We start from the raw sequence: 23394 nt of genomic DNA on the forward strand, positions 1-23394 counted from the left end.
ACATATATACCATGTCCTCAGTCACTGCGTGTCTCCTACAGATGGGCCCAGTAACAGAGATACCCCAGAGAGATGTCCCCGTCTTCTGTATTCCCAGGATAATCACATATATACCATGTCCTCAGTCACTGTGTCTCCTACAGATGGGCCCAGTAACAGAGATACCCCAGAGAGATGTCCCCGTCCTCTGTATTATTCCCAGGATAATCACATATATACAATGTCCTCAGTCACTGCGTGTCTCCTACAGGTGGGCCCTGTAACAGAGATACCCCAGAGAGATGTCCCCGTCCTCTGTATTATTCCCAGGATAATCACATATATACAATGTCCTCAGTAACTGCGTGTCTCCTACAGATGGGCCAGTAACAGAGATACCCCAGAGAGATGTCCCCGTCCTCTGTATTCCCAGGATAATCACATATATACAGTGTCCTCGGTCACTGCGTGTCTCCTACAGATGGGCCTAGTAACAGAGATACCCCAGAGAGATGTCCCCGTCCTCTGTATTCCCAGGATAATCACATATATACCATGTCCTCAGTCACTGCGTGTCTCCTACAGGTGGGCCCAGTAACAGAGATACCCCAGAGAGATGTCCCCGTCCTCTGTATTATTCCCAGGATAATCACATATACACAATGTCCTCAGTCACTGCGTGTCTCCTACAGATGGGCCCAGTAACATAGATACCCCAGAGAGATGTCCCCATCCTCTGTATTCCCAGGATAATCACATATACACAATGTCCTCAGTCACTGTGTGTCTCCTACAGATGGGCCCAGTAACAGAGATACCCAAGAGAGATGTCCCCGTCCTCTGTATTCCCAGGATAATCACATATACACAATGTCCTCAGTCACTGTGTGTCTCCTACAGATGGGCCCAGTAACAAAGATACCCCAGAGAGATGTCCCAGTCCTCTGTATTCCCAGGATAATCACATTTATACCATGTCCTCAGTCACTGCGTGTCTCCTAGAGATGGGCCCAGTAACAGAGATACCCCAGAGAGATGTCCCCGTCCTCTGTATTCCCAGGATAATCACATATATACCATGTCCTCAGTCACTGCGTGTCTCCTAGAGAGGGGTCCAGTAACAGGAATACCCCAGAGAGATGTCCCTGTCCTCTGTATTCCCAGGATAATCACATATATACCATGTCCTCAGTCACTGTGTGTCTCCTACAGATGGGCCAGTAACAGAGATACCCAAGAGAGATGTCCCCGTCCTCTGTATTCCCAGGATAATCACATATATACCATGTCCTCAGTCACTGCGTGTCTCCTACAGATGGGCCCAGTAACAGAGATACCCCAGAGAGATGTCCCCGTCCTCTGTATTCCCAGGATAATCACATATATACAATGTCCTCAGTCACTGCGTGTCTCCTACAGATGGGCCCAGTAACAGAGATACCCCAGAGAGATGTCCCCGTCCTCTGTATTACCAGGACTGTACAGAGGAGACTCACAGGACCCCACAGGAGGATAAGGTATGTGGAATTTGTGGTCTTCTCTATATACCAAAGTGACTGTCTCTATATGATCTGTAGAGAAGCAGATTAAATCCAAATATTTGTATTCTATTATCTTTTACTGACTTGAAAAATGTATTTTATTGCTGCTTTATATAGGATGAAAACCACATGATTAACATTAGGGCAGAAGATACAGAAGGAGAGGAGACGGATGTGACTGATATTAAGGTAGAAGATACAGAAGGAGAAGAGATGGATGTGACTGATATTAAGGTAGAAGATACAGCGGGAGAAGATGAGACGGATGTGACTGATTTTAAGGTAGAAGAAGAGATGTATGTACCAGGTAATCAGCTGTGTAAGGAAGAGGAAATCCCTAGGGTAAAGCAGGTATGGGGGTCCCCTATATAATCACATACATACCATGTCCTCAGTCACTGTGTGTCTCCTACAGATGGACCCAGTAACAGAGATAACCCAGAGAGATGTCCCCGTCCTCTGTATTCCCAGGATAATAACATATATACCATGTCCTCAGTCACTGAGTGTCTCCTACAGATGGGCCCAGTAACACAGATACCCCAGAGAGATGTCCCCGTCCTCCATATTCCCAGGATAATCACATATATACAATGTCCTCAGTCACTGCATGTCTCCTACAGATGGGGCCAGTAACAGAGATACCCCAGAGAGATGTCCCCGTCCTTTGTATTCCCAGGATAATCACATATATACCATGTCCTCAGTCACTGCGTGTCTCCTACAAATGGGCCCAGTAACAGAGATACCCCAGAGAGATGTCCCCGTCCTCTGTATTCCCAGGATAATCACATATATACCATGTCCTCAGTCACTGCATGTCTCCTACAGATGGGCCCAGTAACAGAGATACCCCAGAGAGATGTCACCGTCCTCTGTATTCCCGGGATAGTCACATATATACCGTGTCCTCAGTCACTGCGTGTCTCCTACAGATGGGCCCAGTAACAGGAATACCCCAGAGAGATGTCCCTGTCCTCTGTATTCCCAGGATAATCACATATATACCATGTCCTCAGTCACTGCGTGTCTCCTACAGATGGGCCCAGTAACAGAGATACCCCAGAGAGATGTCCCCGTCCTCTGTATTCCCAGGATAATCACATATATACCATGTCCTCAGTCACTGCGTGTCTCCTACAGATGGGCCCAGTAACAGAGATACCCCAGAGAGATGTCCCCGTCCTCTGTATTCCCAGGATAATCACATATATACCATGTCCTCAGTCACTGCGTGTCTCCTACAGATGAGCCCAGTAACAGAGATACCCAAGAGAGATGTCCCCGTCCTCCGTTTTCCCAGGATAATCACATGTATACCATGTCCTCAGTCACTGTGTGTCTCCTACAGATGGGCCCAGTAACAGAGATACCCCAGAGAGATGTCCCCGTCCTCTGTATTCCCAGGATAATCACATATATACCATGTCCTCAGTCACTGCTTGTCTCCTACAGATGGGCCCAGTAACAGAGATACCCCAGAGAGATGTCCCCGTCCTCTGTATTCCCAGGATAATCACATATATACAATGTCCTCAGTCACTGCGTGTCTCCTACAGATGGGCCCAGTAACAGAGATACCCCAGAGAGATGTCCCCGTACTCTGTATTCCCAGGATAATCACATATATACCATGTCCTCAGTCACTGCGTGTCTCCTACAGATGAGCCCAGTAACAGAGATACCCCAGAGAGATGTCCCCGTCCTCTGTATTTCCAGGATAATCACATATATACAATGTCCTCAGTCACTGTGTGTCTCCTACAGATGGTCCCAGTAACAGGAATACCCCAGAGAGATGTCCCCGTACTCTGTATTCCCAGGATAATCACATATATACCATGTCCTCAGTCACTGCGTGTCTCCTAGAGATGGGCCCAGTAACAGAGATACCCCAGAGAGATGTCCCCATCCTCTGTATTCCCAGGATAATCACATATATACAATGTCCTCAGTCACTGCGTGTCTCCTACAGATGGGCCTAGTAACAGAGATACCCCAGGGAGATGTCTCCGTCCTCTGTATTCCCAGGATAATCACATATATACTATGTTCTCAGTCACTGCGTGTCTCCTACAGATGGGCCCAGTAACAGAGATACCCCAGAGAGATGTCCCCGTCCTCTGTATTCCCATGATAATCACATATATACCATGTCCTCAGTCACTGCGTGTCTCCTACAGATGGGCCCAGTAACAGAGATATCCCAGAGAGATGTCCCCGTCCTCTGTATTCCCAGGATAATCACATATATACAATGTCCTCAGTCACTGCGTGTCTCCTACAGATGGGCCCAGTAACAGAGATACCCCAGAGAGATGTCCCCGTCCTCTGTATTCCCAGGATAATCACATATATACCATGTCCACAGTCACTTCGTGTCTCCTACAGATGGGGCCAGTAACAGAGATATCCCAGAGAGATGTCCCCGTCCTCTGTATTCCCAGGATAATCACATATATACAATGTCCTCAGTCACTGCGTGTCTCCTACAGATGGGCCCAGTAACAGAGATACCCTAGAGAGATGTCCCCGTCCTCTGTATTCCCAGGATAATCACATATATACCATGTCCTCAGTCACTGCGTGTCTCCTACAGATGGGGCCAGTAACAGTGATACCCCAGAGAGATGTCCCCGTCCTCTGTATTCCCAGGATAATCACATATATACAATGTCCTCAGTCACTGCGTGTCTCCTAGAGAGGGGCCCAGTAACAGAGATACCCAAGAGAGATGTCCCCGTCCTCTGTATTCCCAGGATAATCACATATATACCATGTCCTCAGTCACTGTGTGTCTCCTACAGATGGGCCAGTAACAGAGATACCCCAGAGAGATGTCCCCATCCTCTGTATTCCCAGGATAATCACATATATACCATCTCCTCAGTCACTGCGTGTCTCCTACAGATGGACCCAGTAACAGAGATACCCCAGAGAGATGTCCCCGTCCTCTGTATTCCCAGGATAATCACATATATACCATGTCCTCAGTCACTGCGTGTCTCCTACAGATGGGTCCAGTAACAGAGCTACCCCAGAGAGATGTCCCTGTCCTCTGTATTCCCAGGATAATCACATATATACAATGTCCTCAGTCACTGCGTGTCTCCTACAGATGGGCCCAGTAACAGAGATACCCCAGAGAGATGTCCCCGTCCTCTGTGTTCCCAGGATAATCACATATTTACAATGTCCTCAGTTACTGTGTGTCTCCTACAGATGGGGCCAGTAACAGAGATACCCCAGAGAGATGTCCCCGTCCTCTGTATTCCCAGGATAATCACATATATACAATGTCCTCAGTCACTGCGTGTCTCCTACAGATGGACCCAGTAACAGAGATACCCCAGAGAGATGTCCCCGTCCTCTGTATTCCCAGGATAATCACATATATATACCATGTCCTCAGTCACTGTGTGTCTCCTACAGATGGGCCCAGTAACAGAGATACCCCAGAGAGATGTCCCCGTCCTCTGTATTCCCAGGATAATCACATATATATACCATGTCCTCAGTCACTGCGTGTCTCCTACAGATGGGCCCAGTAACAGAGATACCCCAGAGAGATGTCCCCGTCCTCTGTATTACCAGGACTGTACAGAGGAGACTCACAGGACCCCACAGGAGGATAAGGTATGTGGAATTTGTGGTCTTCTCTATATACCAAAGTGACTGTCTCTATATGATCTGTAGAGAAGCAGATTAAATCCAAATATTTGTATTCTATTATCTTTTACTGACTTGAAAAATGTATTTTATTGCTGCTTTATATAGGATGAAAACCACATGATTAACATTAGGGCAGAAGATACAGAAGGAGAGGAGACGGATGTGACTGATATTAAGGTAGAAGATACAGAAGGAGAAGAGATGGATGTGACTGATATTAAGGTAGAAGATACAGCGGGAGAAGATGAGACGGATGTGACTGATTTTAAGGTAGAAGAAGAGATGTATGTACCAGGTAATCAGCTGTGTAAGGAAGAGGAAATCCCTAGGGTAAAGCAGGTATGGGGGTCCCCTATATAATCACATACATACCATGTCCTCAGTCACTGTGTGTCTCCTACAGATGGACCCAGTAACAGAGATAACCCAGAGAGATGTCCCCGTCCTCTGTATTCCCAGGATAATAACATATATACCATGTCCTCAGTCACTGAGTGTCTCCTACAGATGGGCCCAGTAACACAGATACCCCAGAGAGATGTCCCCGTCCTCCATATTCCCAGGATAATCACATATATACAATGTCCTCAGTCACTGCATGTCTCCTACAGATGGGGCCAGTAACAGAGATACCCCAGAGAGATGTCCCCGTCCTTTGTATTCCCAGGATAATCACATATATACCATGTCCTCAGTCACTGCGTGTCTCCTACAAATGGGCCCAGTAACAGAGATACCCCAGAGAGATGTCCCCGTCCTCTGTATTCCCAGGATAATCACATATATACCATGTCCTCAGTCACTGCATGTCTCCTACAGATGGGCCCAGTAACAGAGATACCCCAGAGAGATGTCACCGTCCTCTGTATTCCCGGGATAGTCACATATATACCGTGTCCTCAGTCACTGCGTGTCTCCTACAGATGGGCCCAGTAACAGGAATACCCCAGAGAGATGTCCCTGTCCTCTGTATTCCCAGGATAATCACATATATACCATGTCCTCAGTCACTGCGTGTCTCCTACAGATGGGCCCAGTAACAGAGATACCCCAGAGAGATGTCCCCGTCCTCTGTATTCCCAGGATAATCACATATATACCATGTCCTCAGTCACTGCGTGTCTCCTACAGATGGGCCCAGTAACAGAGATACCCCAGAGAGATGTCCCCGTCCTCTGTATTCCCAGGATAATCACATATATACCATGTCCTCAGTCACTGCGTGTCTCCTACAGATGAGCCCAGTAACAGAGATACCCAAGAGAGATGTCCCCGTCCTCCGTTTTCCCAGGATAATCACATGTATACCATGTCCTCAGTCACTGTGTGTCTCCTACAGATGGGCCCAGTAACAGAGATACCCCAGAGAGATGTCCCCGTCCTCTGTATTCCCAGGATAATCACATATATACCATGTCCTCAGTCACTGCTTGTCTCCTACAGATGGGCCCAGTAACAGAGATACCCCAGAGAGATGTCCCCGTCCTCTGTATTCCCAGGATAATCACATATATACAATGTCCTCAGTCACTGCGTGTCTCCTACAGATGGGCCCAGTAACAGAGATACCCCAGAGAGATGTCCCCGTACTCTGTATTCCCAGGATAATCACATATATACCATGTCCTCAGTCACTGCGTGTCTCCTACAGATGAGCCCAGTAACAGAGATACCCCAGAGAGATGTCCCCGTCCTCTGTATTTCCAGGATAATCACATATATACAATGTCCTCAGTCACTGTGTGTCTCCTACAGATGGTCCCAGTAACAGGAATACCCCAGAGAGATGTCCCCGTACTCTGTATTCCCAGGATAATCACATATATACCATGTCCTCAGTCACTGCGTGTCTCCTAGAGATGGGCCCAGTAACAGAGATACCCCAGAGAGATGTCCCCATCCTCTGTATTCCCAGGATAATCACATATATACAATGTCCTCAGTCACTGCGTGTCTCCTACAGATGGGCCTAGTAACAGAGATACCCCAGGGAGATGTCTCCGTCCTCTGTATTCCCAGGATAATCACATATATACTATGTTCTCAGTCACTGCGTGTCTCCTACAGATGGGCCCAGTAACAGAGATACCCCAGAGAGATGTCCCCGTCCTCTGTATTCCCATGATAATCACATATATACCATGTCCTCAGTCACTGCGTGTCTCCTACAGATGGGCCCAGTAACAGAGATATCCCAGAGAGATGTCCCCGTCCTCTGTATTCCCAGGATAATCACATATATACAATGTCCTCAGTCACTGCGTGTCTCCTACAGATGGGCCCAGTAACAGAGATACCCCAGAGAGATGTCCCCGTCCTCTGTATTCCCAGGATAATCACATATATACCATGTCCACAGTCACTTCGTGTCTCCTACAGATGGGGCCAGTAACAGAGATATCCCAGAGAGATGTCCCCGTCCTCTGTATTCCCAGGATAATCACATATATACAATGTCCTCAGTCACTGCGTGTCTCCTACAGATGGGCCCAGTAACAGAGATACCCTAGAGAGATGTCCCCGTCCTCTGTATTCCCAGGATAATCACATATATACCATGTCCTCAGTCACTGCGTGTCTCCTACAGATGGGGCCAGTAACAGTGATACCCCAGAGAGATGTCCCCGTCCTCTGTATTCCCAGGATAATCACATATATACAATGTCCTCAGTCACTGCGTGTCTCCTAGAGAGGGGCCCAGTAACAGAGATACCCAAGAGAGATGTCCCCGTCCTCTGTATTCCCAGGATAATCACATATATACCATGTCCTCAGTCACTGTGTGTCTCCTACAGATGGGCCAGTAACAGAGATACCCCAGAGAGATGTCCCCATCCTCTGTATTCCCAGGATAATCACATATATACCATCTCCTCAGTCACTGCGTGTCTCCTACAGATGGACCCAGTAACAGAGATACCCCAGAGAGATGTCCCCGTCCTCTGTATTCCCAGGATAATCACATATATACCATGTCCTCAGTCACTGCGTGTCTCCTACAGATGGGTCCAGTAACAGAGCTACCCCAGAGAGATGTCCCTGTCCTCTGTATTCCCAGGATAATCACATATATACAATGTCCTCAGTCACTGCGTGTCTCCTACAGATGGGCCCAGTAACAGAGATACCCCAGAGAGATGTCCCCGTCCTCTGTGTTCCCAGGATAATCACATATTTACAATGTCCTCAGTTACTGTGTGTCTCCTACAGATGGGGCCAGTAACAGAGATACCCCAGAGAGATGTCCCCGTCCTCTGTATTCCCAGGATAATCACATATATACAATGTCCTCAGTCACTGCGTGTCTCCTACAGATGGACCCAGTAACAGAGATACCCCAGAGAGATGTCCCCGTCCTCTGTATTCCCAGGATAATCACATATATATACCATGTCCTCAGTCACTGTGTGTCTCCTACAGATGGGCCCAGTAACAGAGATACCCCAGAGAGATGTCCCCGTCCTCTGTATTCCCAGGATAATCACATATATATACCATGTCCTCAGTCACTGCGTGTCTCCTACAGATGGGCCCAGTAACAGAGAGATACCCCAGAGAGATGTCCCCGTCCTCTGTATTCCCAGGATAATCACATATACACAATGTCCTCAGTCACTGTGTGTCTTCTACAGATGGGCCCAGTAACAGAGATACACCAGAGAGATGTCCCCGTCCTCTGTATTCCCAGGATAATCACATATATACCATGTCCTCAGTCACTGCGTGTCTCCTACAGATGGGCCCAGTAACAGAGATACCCCAGAGAGATGTCCCCCTCCTCTGTATTCCCAGGATAATCACATATATACCATGTCCTCAGTCACTGTGTCTCCTACAGATGGGCCCAGTAACAGAGATACCCCAGAGAGATGTCCCCATCCTCTGTATTCCCGGCACTGTACAGAGGAGACTCACATGACCCCACAGGAGGATCAGGTACAGGTAGGTGGGATTTAGGGTCTCGCCAATATACCAAAGTGACTTATAACTGTATGATCTGTAGACTGTGTGTTATACACTGAGCTGGTGGAGACCTGTGGGATAGAGAGATTGCTGGGGATTATTGTGCATGTGTGTGTTCATAAGTAGGTAATGGGACAGAAATAATGAATACAAAGTAAAAGAAGATGTAATTAGATAAAAGTATAGATAAATAGTTGGATAATATAATTAATCAGTGCAGACTGAGTAAGTACAAGCTTCTGTGGGTGGTAGGGAGATTCCTGAACGCATTTCACCATCAGTTTGAGGCTTCCTCAGAGGGTTCTCTGTCAAGATTTGACGCATTTTTTATATTTGTGGCGTTTTCAGGGTGAAGATCCGACTAATATTAAAGAAGAAGATCTGGAGGGAGAAGAAGAGACGTGTGCGATGAGGGATCGGCCAGTTAAGGAGGAGGAGATCCCTACAGATCCCAGCACAGGTGAGTAGTAATCACATATTACAGAGAGTAGTCACATGTTCTACTGTCTGTGTATGGCGTCCTCTGGAATCATTTCAGTTTCCTCATTTTATCGGTGAATTAAATTCCAAGCAAATTCCACAAAGTGCTGTTGGAACGCCATAAAGGCGGTCAGTATAAGGCTATCATACGTGTGCCCAGCAGGTGCTCATCGTGTGATATATATGGGCGGAGCTGTGTGTACCGGAACTCCAGCCACCTATGTGATTGCATGGGGAATTCTGCCCGTTGTAGCTGGGATGTTTACACTAAATACAGATGTACTAAGACTTAAGGCCGTTTACTTTATCCCTCCACTATAGATGGGATCCTGTTCCAGGGGACAATGTTGAATTCTCCTGAATCTCCAGGTAGTGGGGGCTTTTTGCCAGGAGACCTATCTTACAGAGAGTGTCTTTTCCCTGCTAGGCCATATCCTGACCGTCCAGTCCCTAGGTGTGTGATTAGGCATCTTTAGTCCATATGGGTATGTTTTCTTCTTCAACGCCATTCCATGGGCCTTCATTTGACCCTGCTTTCCGGGTGTGATGCGTTTCATCTCCATCTGGCTCTTGGCTCAGGTTCTGGCCAACCACTTATGATCTGGAGCTGGGCTTTAGTAACCACAGAACCAGGGTTCTCCAGTATAAGTTCTGAGTTTGGTCACATCAGTAGGCTCTTATCCCGATATTGCTGAAGGCTGGAAAGCCAGTCTGTGCTCAGCATTGTCACTATATAAGGACAGGACACGTATCCTGGTGTGAGAGACGAGTTTCCTCCTTGTGTCATTCCCGACTTCTTTTATTCCTCAGCAACGTCTGGTCACAAGTTTGCATCTAAGATCTTGGAAGGTGCCGGTTTCTGAGCGGTCATTTACCATCGCCTTGTTTTGTATAATGACATCATTGATGCAGGTGGTCCTCAGTCTGCAGCCTCCCATGACTCTGTGGGACCTCAATACGAGCCTTGATTTCTTGCAGCCTGTTTTGTTTGAGCCACTTGAGTCCGTGGACCGCAAGCATGTTACTTTGTATTCTCCCTGGTGATTATTTGTGATGACACGACAGTCGACACTTTGTATTACATTGCCCTATTTGTGTGCTTTGTGCAGCCATTGACAGGTGCGCATTGCTCAGAGGTAGCTGGTGCCTTCCATGTTCATGTCTCCAGGGATCTCTGCGTCTCAGTAGGGTGGCCACCTAGTTGCCCCTGCACAAGTTACTAAGCTCTACCATATCGGCACCTTTGCGAACCTGTAGGGCAATTTTGGGCGCAGGGTTATTTGTTCAGCTCCTACACACTCCCTCCTGTGAGGGAATCTTTGGGATGTCCCCAGTCTCCATCAGCGGCAGAAATAGAAAACTTGTTTTTTGCACTTGCCAGTAAAATCCCTTTCTTCTTCTTTCTTCATGGCAGCCGGACAATGTGTTCATCCCTCTCTCCCCTCTTAATTAGACAGGTAGTTTTTTCCTAGGACACGCCCCTATCTCCACCTGTACATTAGCCAGCACCTTCCCCCATGCCTTCAGTCTTTTTCCTAGACAGGGTAGTGTAGGTTTTTTATTTTACTCACTGGTAGGCGTTATGCTGCCAGTCCTGGGCAGCATTGGGATGGCGGTGCCGGTTCCCTAAAGAGGTCCTGGCCGGTGGCGTGGACCCCCAGACACGGAGTCCCTGGTGAGCGGCGGGAGCCCCTGCTGGTTCTCAGCGACACGCCGGCGTGGGTCCCGGCGTGTGTGTAGCGTTGGGCTTCCGGCGGAAGTTCATGCGGTTCAGCAGCATGCGTTCCACTCAGGGCACACTGCTCTGACCTGAGCTGGCTGACGGCGCGCCCCCGTATGGTGCGCAATTCACTGCGCCGGCATGTGCGGCTCACTGGGGCCGGAAGTCGGGTTGGCGTGCGTTTCAGCGTCGGTGAATGACGCGCACGCTGCCTGGCTCCGGCCCAGAAGCAGGGGCGGAAGTAGCCTTTATAATGCGCCTGGTCGGTGTTACAGGCGCTTCCTAAAGTGTGCTGGATCCAAGGTTGTGTGTAAGCACCTTGTGTGAGACATGGACGCGGAGGAAGCCTCTCAGAAGGTTTCTGCATTGCTGCCCAGGTAAGTCCTCTCTGAGGACTGGTTTCTTATGTTAGGTTTATGCAGTATAATTAGTGATTACTGTTTGTTTAATTTTTAGTGTGCCTGTGGTGACTAAGAAGAAGCTTGCTAAGAAGAAGCATATTAGTAAAACCTGCATTGGATGTGATAAAGTCTTCACTGGTGAAAAATCTGTGTGTCAGAGCTGTGCCAAGGAGGCTCCCAGTATTGGTACTGTATCCCACATTAGTGAGTTAATGACTTGGATGAAGGAAAACTTTGTTTCCAAAAAGGAATACCAGGGGAAAAGGTCCAGGTCTCCGACCAGTTTGGATCTAGAATGTGATGTGCCTGCGGCTGCAGACACTGATGATGATATGGGGTCTGGAGCCTCTGGTGCAGAGTCTGGCGAACTAGTGGAAGAGGAATGCTCTTTTAATTTAGAGCTTGTGGAAGTCGTCCTTAAAGAGTTGTATAAGACATTGAACTATAAACAGCCAGTCAAGACTGAGTATGACGCGTTGTTTGAGGACAGATCCAGGAAGGGAAGGTGTTTTCCCGTTCACAAAGTTGTCAAAGAGATACTCACTAAAGAATGGGCCAATGCAGATAAACGTATTGGGTCTGTTAAAAGGACAGAAAGAATGTATCCAATAGAGGATGCGGAATTCCTGAAGTGGTGCAATATCCCCAAAATAGACGCTGCAGTGTCCGAGGTCACCACTAGGACAACAATTCCCCTGGAGGACGGTGCCTCTCTTAAAGATGCTATGGATAAGCGTATGGGGAGTGCCCTGAAGAGGCTTCATATCTCCAGTTCAACCTCCATTAAATCAGGGGTGGCCATTGCCTCATCGGCCAGAGCTCTCAGAATCTGGTGTGCTTCTTTGCAGGAAGATCTACAGGAGCGTGTCGCCAGAGAGCAAATTATTAGTAGTCTGGCCCAGATTCAGCTTGCCGTCGATTACATCTGTGAGGCATCGTTAGTCGTGCTGGATTATTCAGCTAAGGCGTTGACGTCTGGAGTAGTGGCGAGGAGGGCCCTGTGGCTTAAGTCCTGGGCGGCAGACTCCCACTCCAAAAACAAGCTGGCTACTCTGCCGTTTGAGGGTGAGTTCCTCTTTGGCAGTAAACTAGACCAGATGATACAGAGAATGTCAGGGGGTAAGAGTCAGTCAGACTTTCCCAAGATAAGAGGGGAAGGGGATCCAACTATTTCCCCAGGCAAAGTTTCAGGCAGGCCAGAGCTTACAGACCTGGGAGGCCATTTCGGGAGAGATATACCTCGGGAATCTCCAGGGCATTCTTCCGACAGACAGTTAAAAGAGGCGATAAAAAACAGTGACAAACCGTGTCCCGTGGAGAGTATCCAGGTTGCCGGAAGACTGCTGCAGTTTGCCCACGTGTGGGAGCAAACTGTTCAAGAGACCTGGGTACTAGAAGTGGTATACACGGGATATCGCCTAGAATTTCTTTCAAAACCCAGACGGGAAAAATTTTTAGTTTCTCAAATTCCAGTTTCAAGGGCGGAGCAAGAGGCTCTGATCTCAAGTATAAAGGATCTGGTGGAGTCAGGAGCGGTAGAGTCGGTTCCGGAGGCGGAGGAAGGCCTAGGGTTTTACTCTCGCCTGTTTGTAGTGACAAAAAGTTCTGGAGGTTTTAGAACAATCTTGGATTTAAGAGATTTAAATGCCAGAATCTGGAAACGCAAGTTCCATATGGAGACAGCCAAGTCTATACTGATGGGACCTAAAGGACGCTTATTTTCATGTCCCTATTTGTATACCAGACAGAAGATTTCTCAGGTTCTGCGTCAAAGGAAACCATCTTCAGTTTACTTGCCTTCCCTTTGGCCTTACGTCCTCACCGAGGGTATTTACAAAAGTACTAGTGGTCATGATAGAGTGTCTAAGGAAGAAGAATATAGCAATATGGGCCTATCTGGACGATCTACTCATCTCAGCAAGATCAGAGGCAGAAGCCGTCCGAGATGCAGATACAGTCGTTCATTTCTTACAGGATCACGGGTGGTTGATCAATTGGAGCAAGAGTCATCTGTCCCCTACACAAACTAGTCAGTATCTGGGCGTCGTCATAAACACATTACAATTCGAGGTCACTCTGACCAATCCGAGATGCAGCAGAATTCAAGATCTGGTGGATGCTATTCAAAGAAATCAGAAAGTTCCTCTAAGACTGGCAATAAGTCTTCTAGGAATGATGGCGTCTACAGTGGAAGTGGTTCCGTGGGCCAGATGGCATATGAGAACACTGCAATGGCATCTTCTTCCCTATACCAGGAACCAGGTTCCTCTGGACCGCTTCATCACGTTACCCCGTCCAGTGGTTTTGTCTCTGCATTGGTGGCAAAGCAGGTATATGGCGTCCAGAAAAATGTCTCAAGTCCGCAGTACGTAGTCCTGACACCGGACGCAAGCGCCACAGGGTGGGGAGCGCATTGTTTAGGCAAAACTACCCAAGGTATTTGGTCCATTCAAGAGTCAGATCTGTCATCAAATCACAGAGAACTTCGAGCGGTGTATATGGCCATAAGAGCTTTTTCCATCGAGATAAAGGGGTCCCATCTGGGACTATTTACATTAGAAAAGAGACGTTTAAGGGGGGACATGCTCAACATGTACAAGTATATCAAGGGCCAATATAAGGAACTGTCGCACACCCTCTTTTCTACTAGAAAGGAATCTAGGATGCAAGGGCATGAGTATAGATTAGAAGAAAAAAGATTTCATTCAGCTAGTAGAAAGAATTTCTTTACGGTCAGAACAGTCAAACTCTGGAACTCTCTTCCCAGAGAGGTGGTAACGGCTGGCTCATTAAATGCGTTCAAGGCAAAGTTGGACAAACATTTACTGGAGAAAAACATCCATGGGTACAAATAAGAAATATAATTTGTCTGTAAAATACCAGAACCTACCAAATCAGCAATGGATATCTATACCAGGTTGAACTAGATGGACGCAAGTCTTTTTTCAGCCTTACCTACTATGTAACTATGAGTCTTCTCAGACAACATAGCCACGGTCGCATATATCAACAAACAAGGGGGGACAAGAAGTCGCCCACTGTTGGAAGATAAATAACAAGAAGGTGACTAGCGCTCAGGCTATAACTTGATAACGGAGATGATATCTAGTGTGGTACAGCTTGCGTGTAAAGCAGGGTTATAAATAACAACAGTGTGTCAGTGTTGGAAGAGATTCGATTGATCATGGTCTGGGCAGAAAAACATCTCTTGTCCATTTCGGCACTGCATGTGCCGGGAGAAGAAAATCAACTGGCAGACTTACTAAGCAGAACTCAAGTACTGTCAGGGGAATGGGAGTTGAAGGACTCTGTCTTCAGGCAAATAGTCCACAGATTCGGTCAACCACAAATAGACCTCATGGCGACTCCAGAGAATGCAAAGAATCCTCTATTCTTTTCCAGATTCCCGACGCAGGGTTCAGAAGGGGTGGACGCTCTGTCCCAAAGGTGGGAGTTCACTCTAGTGTACATATTTCCACCTTTCCCACTCATCCACAAAGTGTTATGGAAGATCAGGTCGGAGAGAGTTCGGGCAATAGCCATTCTTCCATACTGGCCCAGGAGGTCCTGGTTTCCGATGGTAGAAAGCATGACGGTGGCAGAGCCATGGTTTCTGCTGGTGTCGCACGATCTCCTGACACAGGGTCCAGTAATGTGTCAAGATCCACAGAAGTTACATTTAGCGGCGTGGAGCTTGAAAGCAGTTAGCGGACAAAGGTTTGCCTCCAGTCGTGATAGACATACTCCTGCAAGCAAGGAAGAAGGTGTCGTCTGACATATATTACAGAATCTGGAGAATCTTTGCTGGATGGTCAAAGGATAGGTTCCCATTTCCCAAGGCAAAAATATCACGTTTTACATTTCCTCTGTGAAGGTTTCAATAAAGGACTATCAATAGCGACTCTGAAGGTGCAAATTTCGGCTCTCAGCGCCCTGTTGGATAGGAAGTTGGCAGACCACGTGCTGATAAAGAGGTTTTGTCAAGCAGCAAAGAGAATCCGTCCAAGAATTAGACCGATAAACCCTCAGTGGGATCTCAATCTAGTGTTAAATGGTCTCATGGCAACTCCATTCGAGCCATGTGAGAGGTCTAAACTAAAATTTCTCACATGGAAAGTGGTGTTCATGGTGGCTATCACGTCAGCAAGACGAGTGGGGGAGCTGCATGCGTTATTATGCTGCGAACCCTATCTTAAGTTATTCCCGGACAAAGTAGTCCTGAGAACCAAACCTTCATTTTTTCCTCGTTTCATATGAGTCAAGATATTGTTTTGCCTTGTTTTTTTCCAAACCCAACCAGTAGAATAGAGGAAGATCTTCATACGTTGGATATGGTTAGAATAATAAAAATTTATTTGGACCGAACAGCAAGCTTCAGGAAAACGAGGTCATTGTTTGTGATCCCACAAGGGGCGAAGAAAGGATTCGCTCCTTCAAAACAAACTATCTCCAGGTGGCTTAAAGAAGTAATTTGTTTCACCTATAAGAAAGTTGGCCGGCAAGTCCCAGAAGGCATAAAGGCACACTCGGCTAGAGCAATGGCAACTTCCTGGGCGAGAGAGGCTAATGTCTCGGTCAAAGACATATGCCAGGCTGCGACATGGTCATCCATACATACCTTTGCAAAACATTATGCATTGGATGTATCTGAAGAATCTTTTGGGAGCAGAGTTCTACATCAGGCCTTGATCTAAGGTATTGTAGCCCACCCTACTGCTTTGGTATATCCCATTGTCCGGCTGCCATGAAGTAAGAAGAAGAAAGTTACGGATTATACTTACGATAATTCCTTTTCTTCGGAGTACTTCATGGCAGCCTATATTATTACCCCCCCATGTTTGTGTTTTTCCCTAGGATCGGTGGCGGAGACATGTCAAAAGACTGAAGGCATGGGGGAAGGTGCTGGCTAATGTACAGGTGGAGATGGGGGGGGCGTGTCCTAGGGAAGTTCCGTTCTGGCCTGCCGCATTATCTGGCTGAGGCCATGGAAGGCGGACTTGGAGTCGAAAAAGACTCTGGAACTATTACCCTTTAAGGGTGAAAATTTGTTCGGGGAAGAGCTCAATAAAATTGTGGCTTCATTGGCTGATGAAAAACTGTTCTGCCACAAAAACCCAGAACCTTTCGACCCCAGGGCAAGGCCAGGGGGCAGTCCTACCCCAAACCCACTCCTTCTAACAAGGCAGGAAAAGCCAAACCCAAACAAGCCTGGACGGCCAGACAAGCCCCTCCAAAGACAGATAAGCCTTCCGCATGATGGGGCCAGCCTCCCGCAGGGGGAGCCCTAAGTGGGAGGCAGACTCCTGTACTTTGCCCACCAATGGCTATCCACAACAAAGGATGCTTGGGTGAGGGAAGTGGTGTCTCAGGGTTATGCCATCTCATTCAAAAAGCCTCCCCCCAAAGAAGTTTTTCTGCACAGGTCTTCCTCACGACCCATACAAGGCAGAACTACAACTGATCTTAAAGTCCCTACTTCATTCTCGAGTCATTGTTCCAGTGCCACCACATCAAAGAGGCTGCGGCTTCTACTCAACGTTGTTCCTTGTGCCCAAACCAAATGGTACTATCTGACCCATTTTGAACCTGAAAGCACTAAACAAGGTGGTAAAGGTCTCAAAATTCAGGATGGAAACATTGAGGACTATCATTCTAGCATTAGAAGAAGGGGATTACATGGTCTCATTAGACATCAGAGACGCGTACCTTCACATCCCCATTCTGCCAGCACACCAGAAATACCTGAGGTTTGCTATCTTCAACAGACATTACCAGTTCCAGGCCCTCTTATTCGGGCTAGCCACTGCGCCAAGGATTTTCAAAAAAATCATGGCGATAATGGCGGAACTTCTACACCGGCAGGGAATCGGAGTCTTCCCTTACCTGGACCTGAACCATTACCTTCAGTGGATTTCAAATGGCTGAGAGCCAAGACAGTCTTTCTCTTGGCCATCGCTTCCGCCCACAGGGTGTTGGATATATCTGCCCTTTCTTGTAGATCACCCTTCCTCATTTTTCACCCGGACAGGGCGGTTCTGCGGACAAAATCTTCCTACTTGCCTAAAGTTGTCTCCAAATTCCACGTGAATCAGGAAATAGTGGTCCCTGCTGTTAGGCACCGGTGGCGCCGCCTGACTCACCTGTCAGCTGCTGCGCTGCAGGCGTCAGGACGGCGGCCATCTTCCGGCAGGACTCCGGCTGGTGGGGACGGAAGCATCGGGTCGTTGCCTAGCAACGCCCCGAACTTCCGCCGCTCACACAGCAGCAGGGGGATGCGGCGTCTGACGTCACTTCCGCCTGAAGAGGCGGCGTTTTTTAATAAAAGCCGGCTCAGGGCTCTATCTGACGCCGGTTATAGCGTCTTGCCCTGTTAAGGAAGCTTGTCGTGGTCCTGGTGCCTGCTGGAAGGTCTTTCCTGCCCTGTCGGTCCCTTGCTGTGTCGGTTCCTGACTCCTTTGGCATCTTCTGCTGCTGGATTCCGGAGTCCTTGGAAGTGTGGCTGTCATTCACAAGATAAGTCAGGGTTTACCCTGCAAATACCTCATATTTTATCTTTATCTTATACCATCTTCTGAGCATTGTTGCCATTTATCTTTATCTTATACCATCTTCTGAGCATTGTTGCCATTTATCTTTATCTTATACCATCTTCTTTGCATTGTTGCCTTCGAGTACTATTTTTGTGATATTACATCCTTTGAGCATTGTTGCCTTTGTCTCTATCATTATATTGAGACTCCATTACGCACGGTCACGCACAGACCATCTAGATACCCTTTGGGGGTCCGGGGCCCCTTGCCGGGTGTGGGCTTTAGATAGCTGTCCCCTTGCTCTCCTCTGGCCTTGGTGGGCGTGTTGTCTCTCTCTAAGACCAGGTGGCATCGGGGTTGGAGCTGGACTAACCGGCTCCTTCGGATGCGGCTATTATTGGCGAAGCCTAGTTCCGCACACGTCCACCAACCCCAGCTCGAGGCAACGGAGGTAGGGCAGGTAAGGTGGTCTCCGAAACCTTACACCTGCGTTCACGTCAGAGGATCTTTCACCAGATGAACAATTACTGGATGTGGTCAGAGCTCTGACCATTTATGTTGACCGTACAAAGCCGGTCAGAAAGTCTGATTCCCTTTTTATATTGTATGGATTTTGCAAAAAGGGTTGGCCAGCGGGAAAAAAAACCATTGCCCGCTGGATTCGCATGGCTATACAACAGGCCTATCTTCAGGCTAACCAGCCTATTCCGGTTTCAATCAAGGCGCACTCTACCAGAGCGGTTGGTCCATCATGGGCAGCAAGCAGAGGTGCTTCTGCCGAACAGCTGTGCAAGGCTGCAACGTGGGCATCTGTCCAAACTTTCATTAGATTTTATGCCTTTGAAACGTTTGCCTCCCAGGATGCCTCATTCGGTCGTCGGATTCTTCTAGCACCTCAGGCAAATTCCCTCCCTTGAAATACGGCTTGTGACATCCCCGATGTTCCCTGTGGGACCCATGGGCCCTGAAAAGGAGAGTTATGGTAGACCTACCTTTGTTAACTCCCTTTCCTTGAAGTCCATGGGAACCACAGGGCGCCCTCCCTTTTAATTTGCTCCTGAGGTATTCCTATATGTGATGTTCTGATACTGTGACCTGTATCGACCAATGTCGTGTCCATTGCTATACTATGTATGTCTGAGTCTCTGGGCATGTGTGTTCTCTGTCCTCTTCTCTTCTCCGCTTATGGCTTGTTACCAAAAACTCGCTGTAGGAGCCTGGAGGCGGGGTTGTAGGGGAGAGGGCCTGGGCATGTTGGGAAATCGCAAAGAGCTTCGCTGATTGGTGCCTCGGACCCCCTGGATCCGCCTACAACCCCGATGTCCCCTGTGGTTCCCATGGACTTCAAGGAAAGGGAGTTAACAAAGGTAGGTCTACAATAACTCTCCTTTTTTTTTTTCTCCCAGTGCGTCATGTGTATGGTTACATTCTGTCTGTTATGTGGTGGAGGTTGTGGTTGGTGGTTTGCGGCTATGTCTAAAATGTCTTGTTCTGTCTCATATTTTTGTTTCTTCCCTTTTTTCTTTTTCCTCTGTCTCTTCTTGGGCTTGGTTATGTCACAAACCTGACTTGGTTTATATTTGATTCATGATTTCCAATGTTTCCAGGCTTGTCTGTGTCCATGCTGCTGCAGCTGCTCTGCATTCCTCCTTGATTAATCACCTGACTTCAGCACTGGTCACATGATCCAGGTATATTCAAGTAATCCCTCTTCCTGGTTGTGACCTAACTGCTGCTGCGGCGGCCAGTAGCCAATCCCCAGCTACCTAGGGGGATATAAGGATTCACTTGAGAACAGCTCAGGGCCTTGAACAACTAGTCTGATCCCTGTGTTCAGAAGTCGGCGTTCCAAGGCTCCAGGTTCCTGTCCAGAGTCCCTGTGGTTTTCTGTGCAATCTGCTACCCAATCTGCTGTTGCCAAAGCTCCCTGGCTCTCTCCACCTGCCAGGTTACCTTCCTTGCTGTTACCATCTCCAGCTCCCAAGGGAAGAGGATATAGAGCACTCCAGCATGTCCCAGCAGAGTTTGTTATGGGTCTTAAAGGGCCATCACCGTCTTCGACTCCCTAGTCGACACAGGCGTCAACTCTAAACTTCAATCTTCATTCTTCTGAGAGTTTCCCAGAGACTGACCCCAAGGCTCCTGAGTACCTGCTACAGTGATCCTCATCCTGCTGCTGCTGCTACGACCACCCTGCCTGGTTAATTCCACCTGCTGTAGCTGCTGTTCTATTATCTCCAGCGTCCAGCTTACAGTCAGCTTCCCGAGTGCAGCACAGGACCATCGGTTCCCAGACCAACACAGTCATCGACTCCCAGGTCGATTCTGCAACCAGCACCAAGGCTGAAGAATGTTGGGTCCCTGACTGACAGTGCCTTCCATTGGCTCCCAGGCCGACGTACCCTCCTGGTTCTTAGGCCAGACGGACTGCCCGTGTCGGTTCCCAGGCCATCAACTGCCCGTGTCAGCTCCCAAACCACTATCTTCTCTCTGGCCTCCCATGCCAATAAAGACCAAGCTCACTGCCACTAGTCACTGTCCTTCTCCCGTGACTGGCCAGTTAGCTGTGAGGAACTCCGGTCAGAGGGCTGTGACCTCGCTACCGAACGCAGCGGAGTCCAGACCTCCTTGCGGGGGTCCCTGGTGAAAACCGTTGGTGGTGTTAGACTCCGCACCTCTGACCAGAGTCTTGTCAACTCCCCCACCTTGCTGTGCCCGCAGTGCCAGTGATCCTCATATGAACTGTCCTTGCCTCTAACCCCCAGTGTTCCAGTTCCCAGTGTCCACCACTGGCCCACTGCTGCCACATCCGGGAACACCAGAGACCCGAGTCCTGACAGGGTAACCTTAACTGACAGGGTGACCCGGTGCCGGCGGGTCAGTGTGGACGGAGACTGCTCGGCAACACAGCCGCATCCCACACGGGCTGAGTACAGTGACAGGAAACTTAGACGGACACCGGACTTACCCCTGTCTGCACCCCCTGCCATCCCAGGCACACTAAAAGGTACCTAATCGCTCTCTCATTAGAGACCTGCACACTGACTATCCCTGCTCTGTCTTTGGACAACAGGGAAGTCTGCAGCATTTAACTCTAACAGCAGAAGCGATAACTTCACTCTGTACTTTCTGCTGAATAGTTACAGGACCTAGAAAGAAAGTTGGGTGGGGGGGGCCTGCACTAAAATGGGAACGATGAATTGGAAAGATAGGGAGATTGGGAAAGAACTGACTACAATTAACAAGGAAAAATCCTAATTCACATCACCTACTAGCGTGTGCCCAAGGCCGTGGCCTTAAGAAGTGTGATGGTCAGTGGTGCACCCCCGAGTAGAAGTACGTCAAGTTATAAACAAGAAAAAGAAGAAAGAAACTCGGGTGGGATGCACTCTTATTCCCCAATCTACAATTGCTGAGCTGCTCAAAAAAGTTTTTTTATGTAATTTTTTATGCCAAGTGAAACATCTATTTTTGTGTTTTTATTATTTTATTGTTTTTTTATCATTTTTTTACACTATCATTTTATGTGCTCGTAAGGTCATACAATACAAAAAAAGTTTATTTAGTATCAAAATATACAGTGTGTCAATTTAATTCATGCTGCAATTTGTTATTTTTAAAGAAAAATATTTTCAAATAAAAATATTTTTTATGTTGTTATTATTGCCTCTATTCGCGATTTATTTATAGACAATTATAATGGGGCTGGTATCAACAAATGGTGCAGTAAAATCGTATGTATGTGTCACTGCCACAAGTGCACATATGCACCTTTACTATACAGGGCTGACCGTCATAAATCCTTAATGCCTTCTCCAATTGGCATTATAATTTTGTCTCAACTGAATGAGATAAGGATTATAATCATTGGTCAACAAAAAATAATTCCAAACATTCAAACAAAGTATATACAATATTTACATTTGTGCACATGCATTGGTATTTTTCAGGATTGCTCTATTTATTAATTAAGAGACTGTAGATTGATGAGTCTATAAGACTATAAATAGATTAATTTTACTCAGTAAAGTTTACAAACGTACTTGCATCCAAGAGTTGCATAACATCATTAATCAGTGCACCCTTAATTCTGGTATAACACACCTGCCTAGAATGGGTTCTCACAGGCATCAGAAGATCAACAAATATATATGTAAGCCAAAAATGCCCCTCAGTAGATTGATTTTAAGGCTCTATAGTGAAGAGGCTGTAATTATTCAGGTGAAAAAATAATGATTAATCAATTATGTGCATGTCAACTGTGTCTGCCTCAGTACAACACAACATATGACAATTGCTGCTAACTCAAGCGGATTAACACAAAACTGCATATAATTATCACTGTATTCGCTTTAGCGCAGAATGGCATATAGTTATGAATGCCTGGAAAATCACTGTATGCCGCAAGAGCCAAACAGAAAGATGGATAAAACAGCTTCTGCAATTTACTCAATTAATGCAGAAAGACCCAGCAATAGAATTACACATAATAGAAATCATGATGAGCGGCTGTGTCCTCTACAACCCAAAAGAACACTTATAAATGCCTGGAATAAATACTGTGTCCTGGAGGAAAAGCAATTATCCCATAAGAAGACTCTGCCGTTGCCCATTCATCACCAGAAATCAATTTAAATGTTGAAGCGGTATACTGCCGCTAATGAATGCAAAATATGTCCGAAAGTCAGTACCAAAGTACTCAAATGCACAGCTTTAACTTCAATTAATCACCAGAAATCAATTTAAATGCTGAAGCGGTATAATGCCGCTAATGGATGCAAATGCTTCTAAGAGTCAATACCAAAGTACTCAAAATGCACGGCTTTCACTTCAATTAAATAGAAATAAATATAAATATAAAGAGAAAAAGACCACCTTGCCTGCAGTCAGAGCCGTGCCGACACAATGCGGCGTACGGCTACTCATGCAGGGAGAGGTCTTACTTTACCAGCCCTGGATCTATCAGATGCAGGGACGCGTAGGAGCGCTGTCTCTTGTCTTGGGATCTCCGATTTGGAAGCCGCTCCAGCGGTGACGTGTGCACACGTGACCCGCGTCTCTGCCTGTCTGTCAAAGGGTCGTACGTTTCGCAAGGAAGCTTGATCACC

The 23394-nt window shown here is 47.4% G+C and overlaps 1 protein-coding gene across 4 annotated transcripts in view; it reads left to right on the forward strand.

Annotated features, from left to right (window-relative positions):
• The window catches only part of LOC146010021 (uncharacterized), a 39225-nt gene that overhangs the window by 1345 nt on the left and 14486 nt on the right, over positions 1 to 23394 (forward strand). For 3 of the 4 annotated variants that reach the window (XM_083150818.1, XM_083150820.1, XM_083150822.1), the window contains 6 exons: positions 1399 to 1496; positions 1638 to 1827; positions 5059 to 5156; positions 5298 to 5487; positions 9031 to 9134; positions 9504 to 9615. In XM_083150818.1, the coding sequence (XP_083006944.1) occupies positions 1399 to 1496; positions 1638 to 1827; positions 5059 to 5156; positions 5298 to 5487; positions 9031 to 9134; positions 9504 to 9615 (792 nt within the window). The remainder of the gene's footprint in view (positions 1 to 1398; positions 1497 to 1637; positions 1828 to 5058; positions 5157 to 5297; positions 5488 to 9030; positions 9135 to 9503; positions 9616 to 23394) is intronic. The other variant, XM_083150821.1, reaches the window with a different exon arrangement.

The sequence above is a fragment of the Crinia signifera genome, chromosome 6 (assembly GCF_055691185.1).
Source record: "Crinia signifera chromosome 6, ASM5569118v1, whole genome shotgun sequence".
NCBI lineage: Eukaryota > Metazoa > Chordata > Amphibia > Anura > Myobatrachidae > Crinia > Crinia signifera.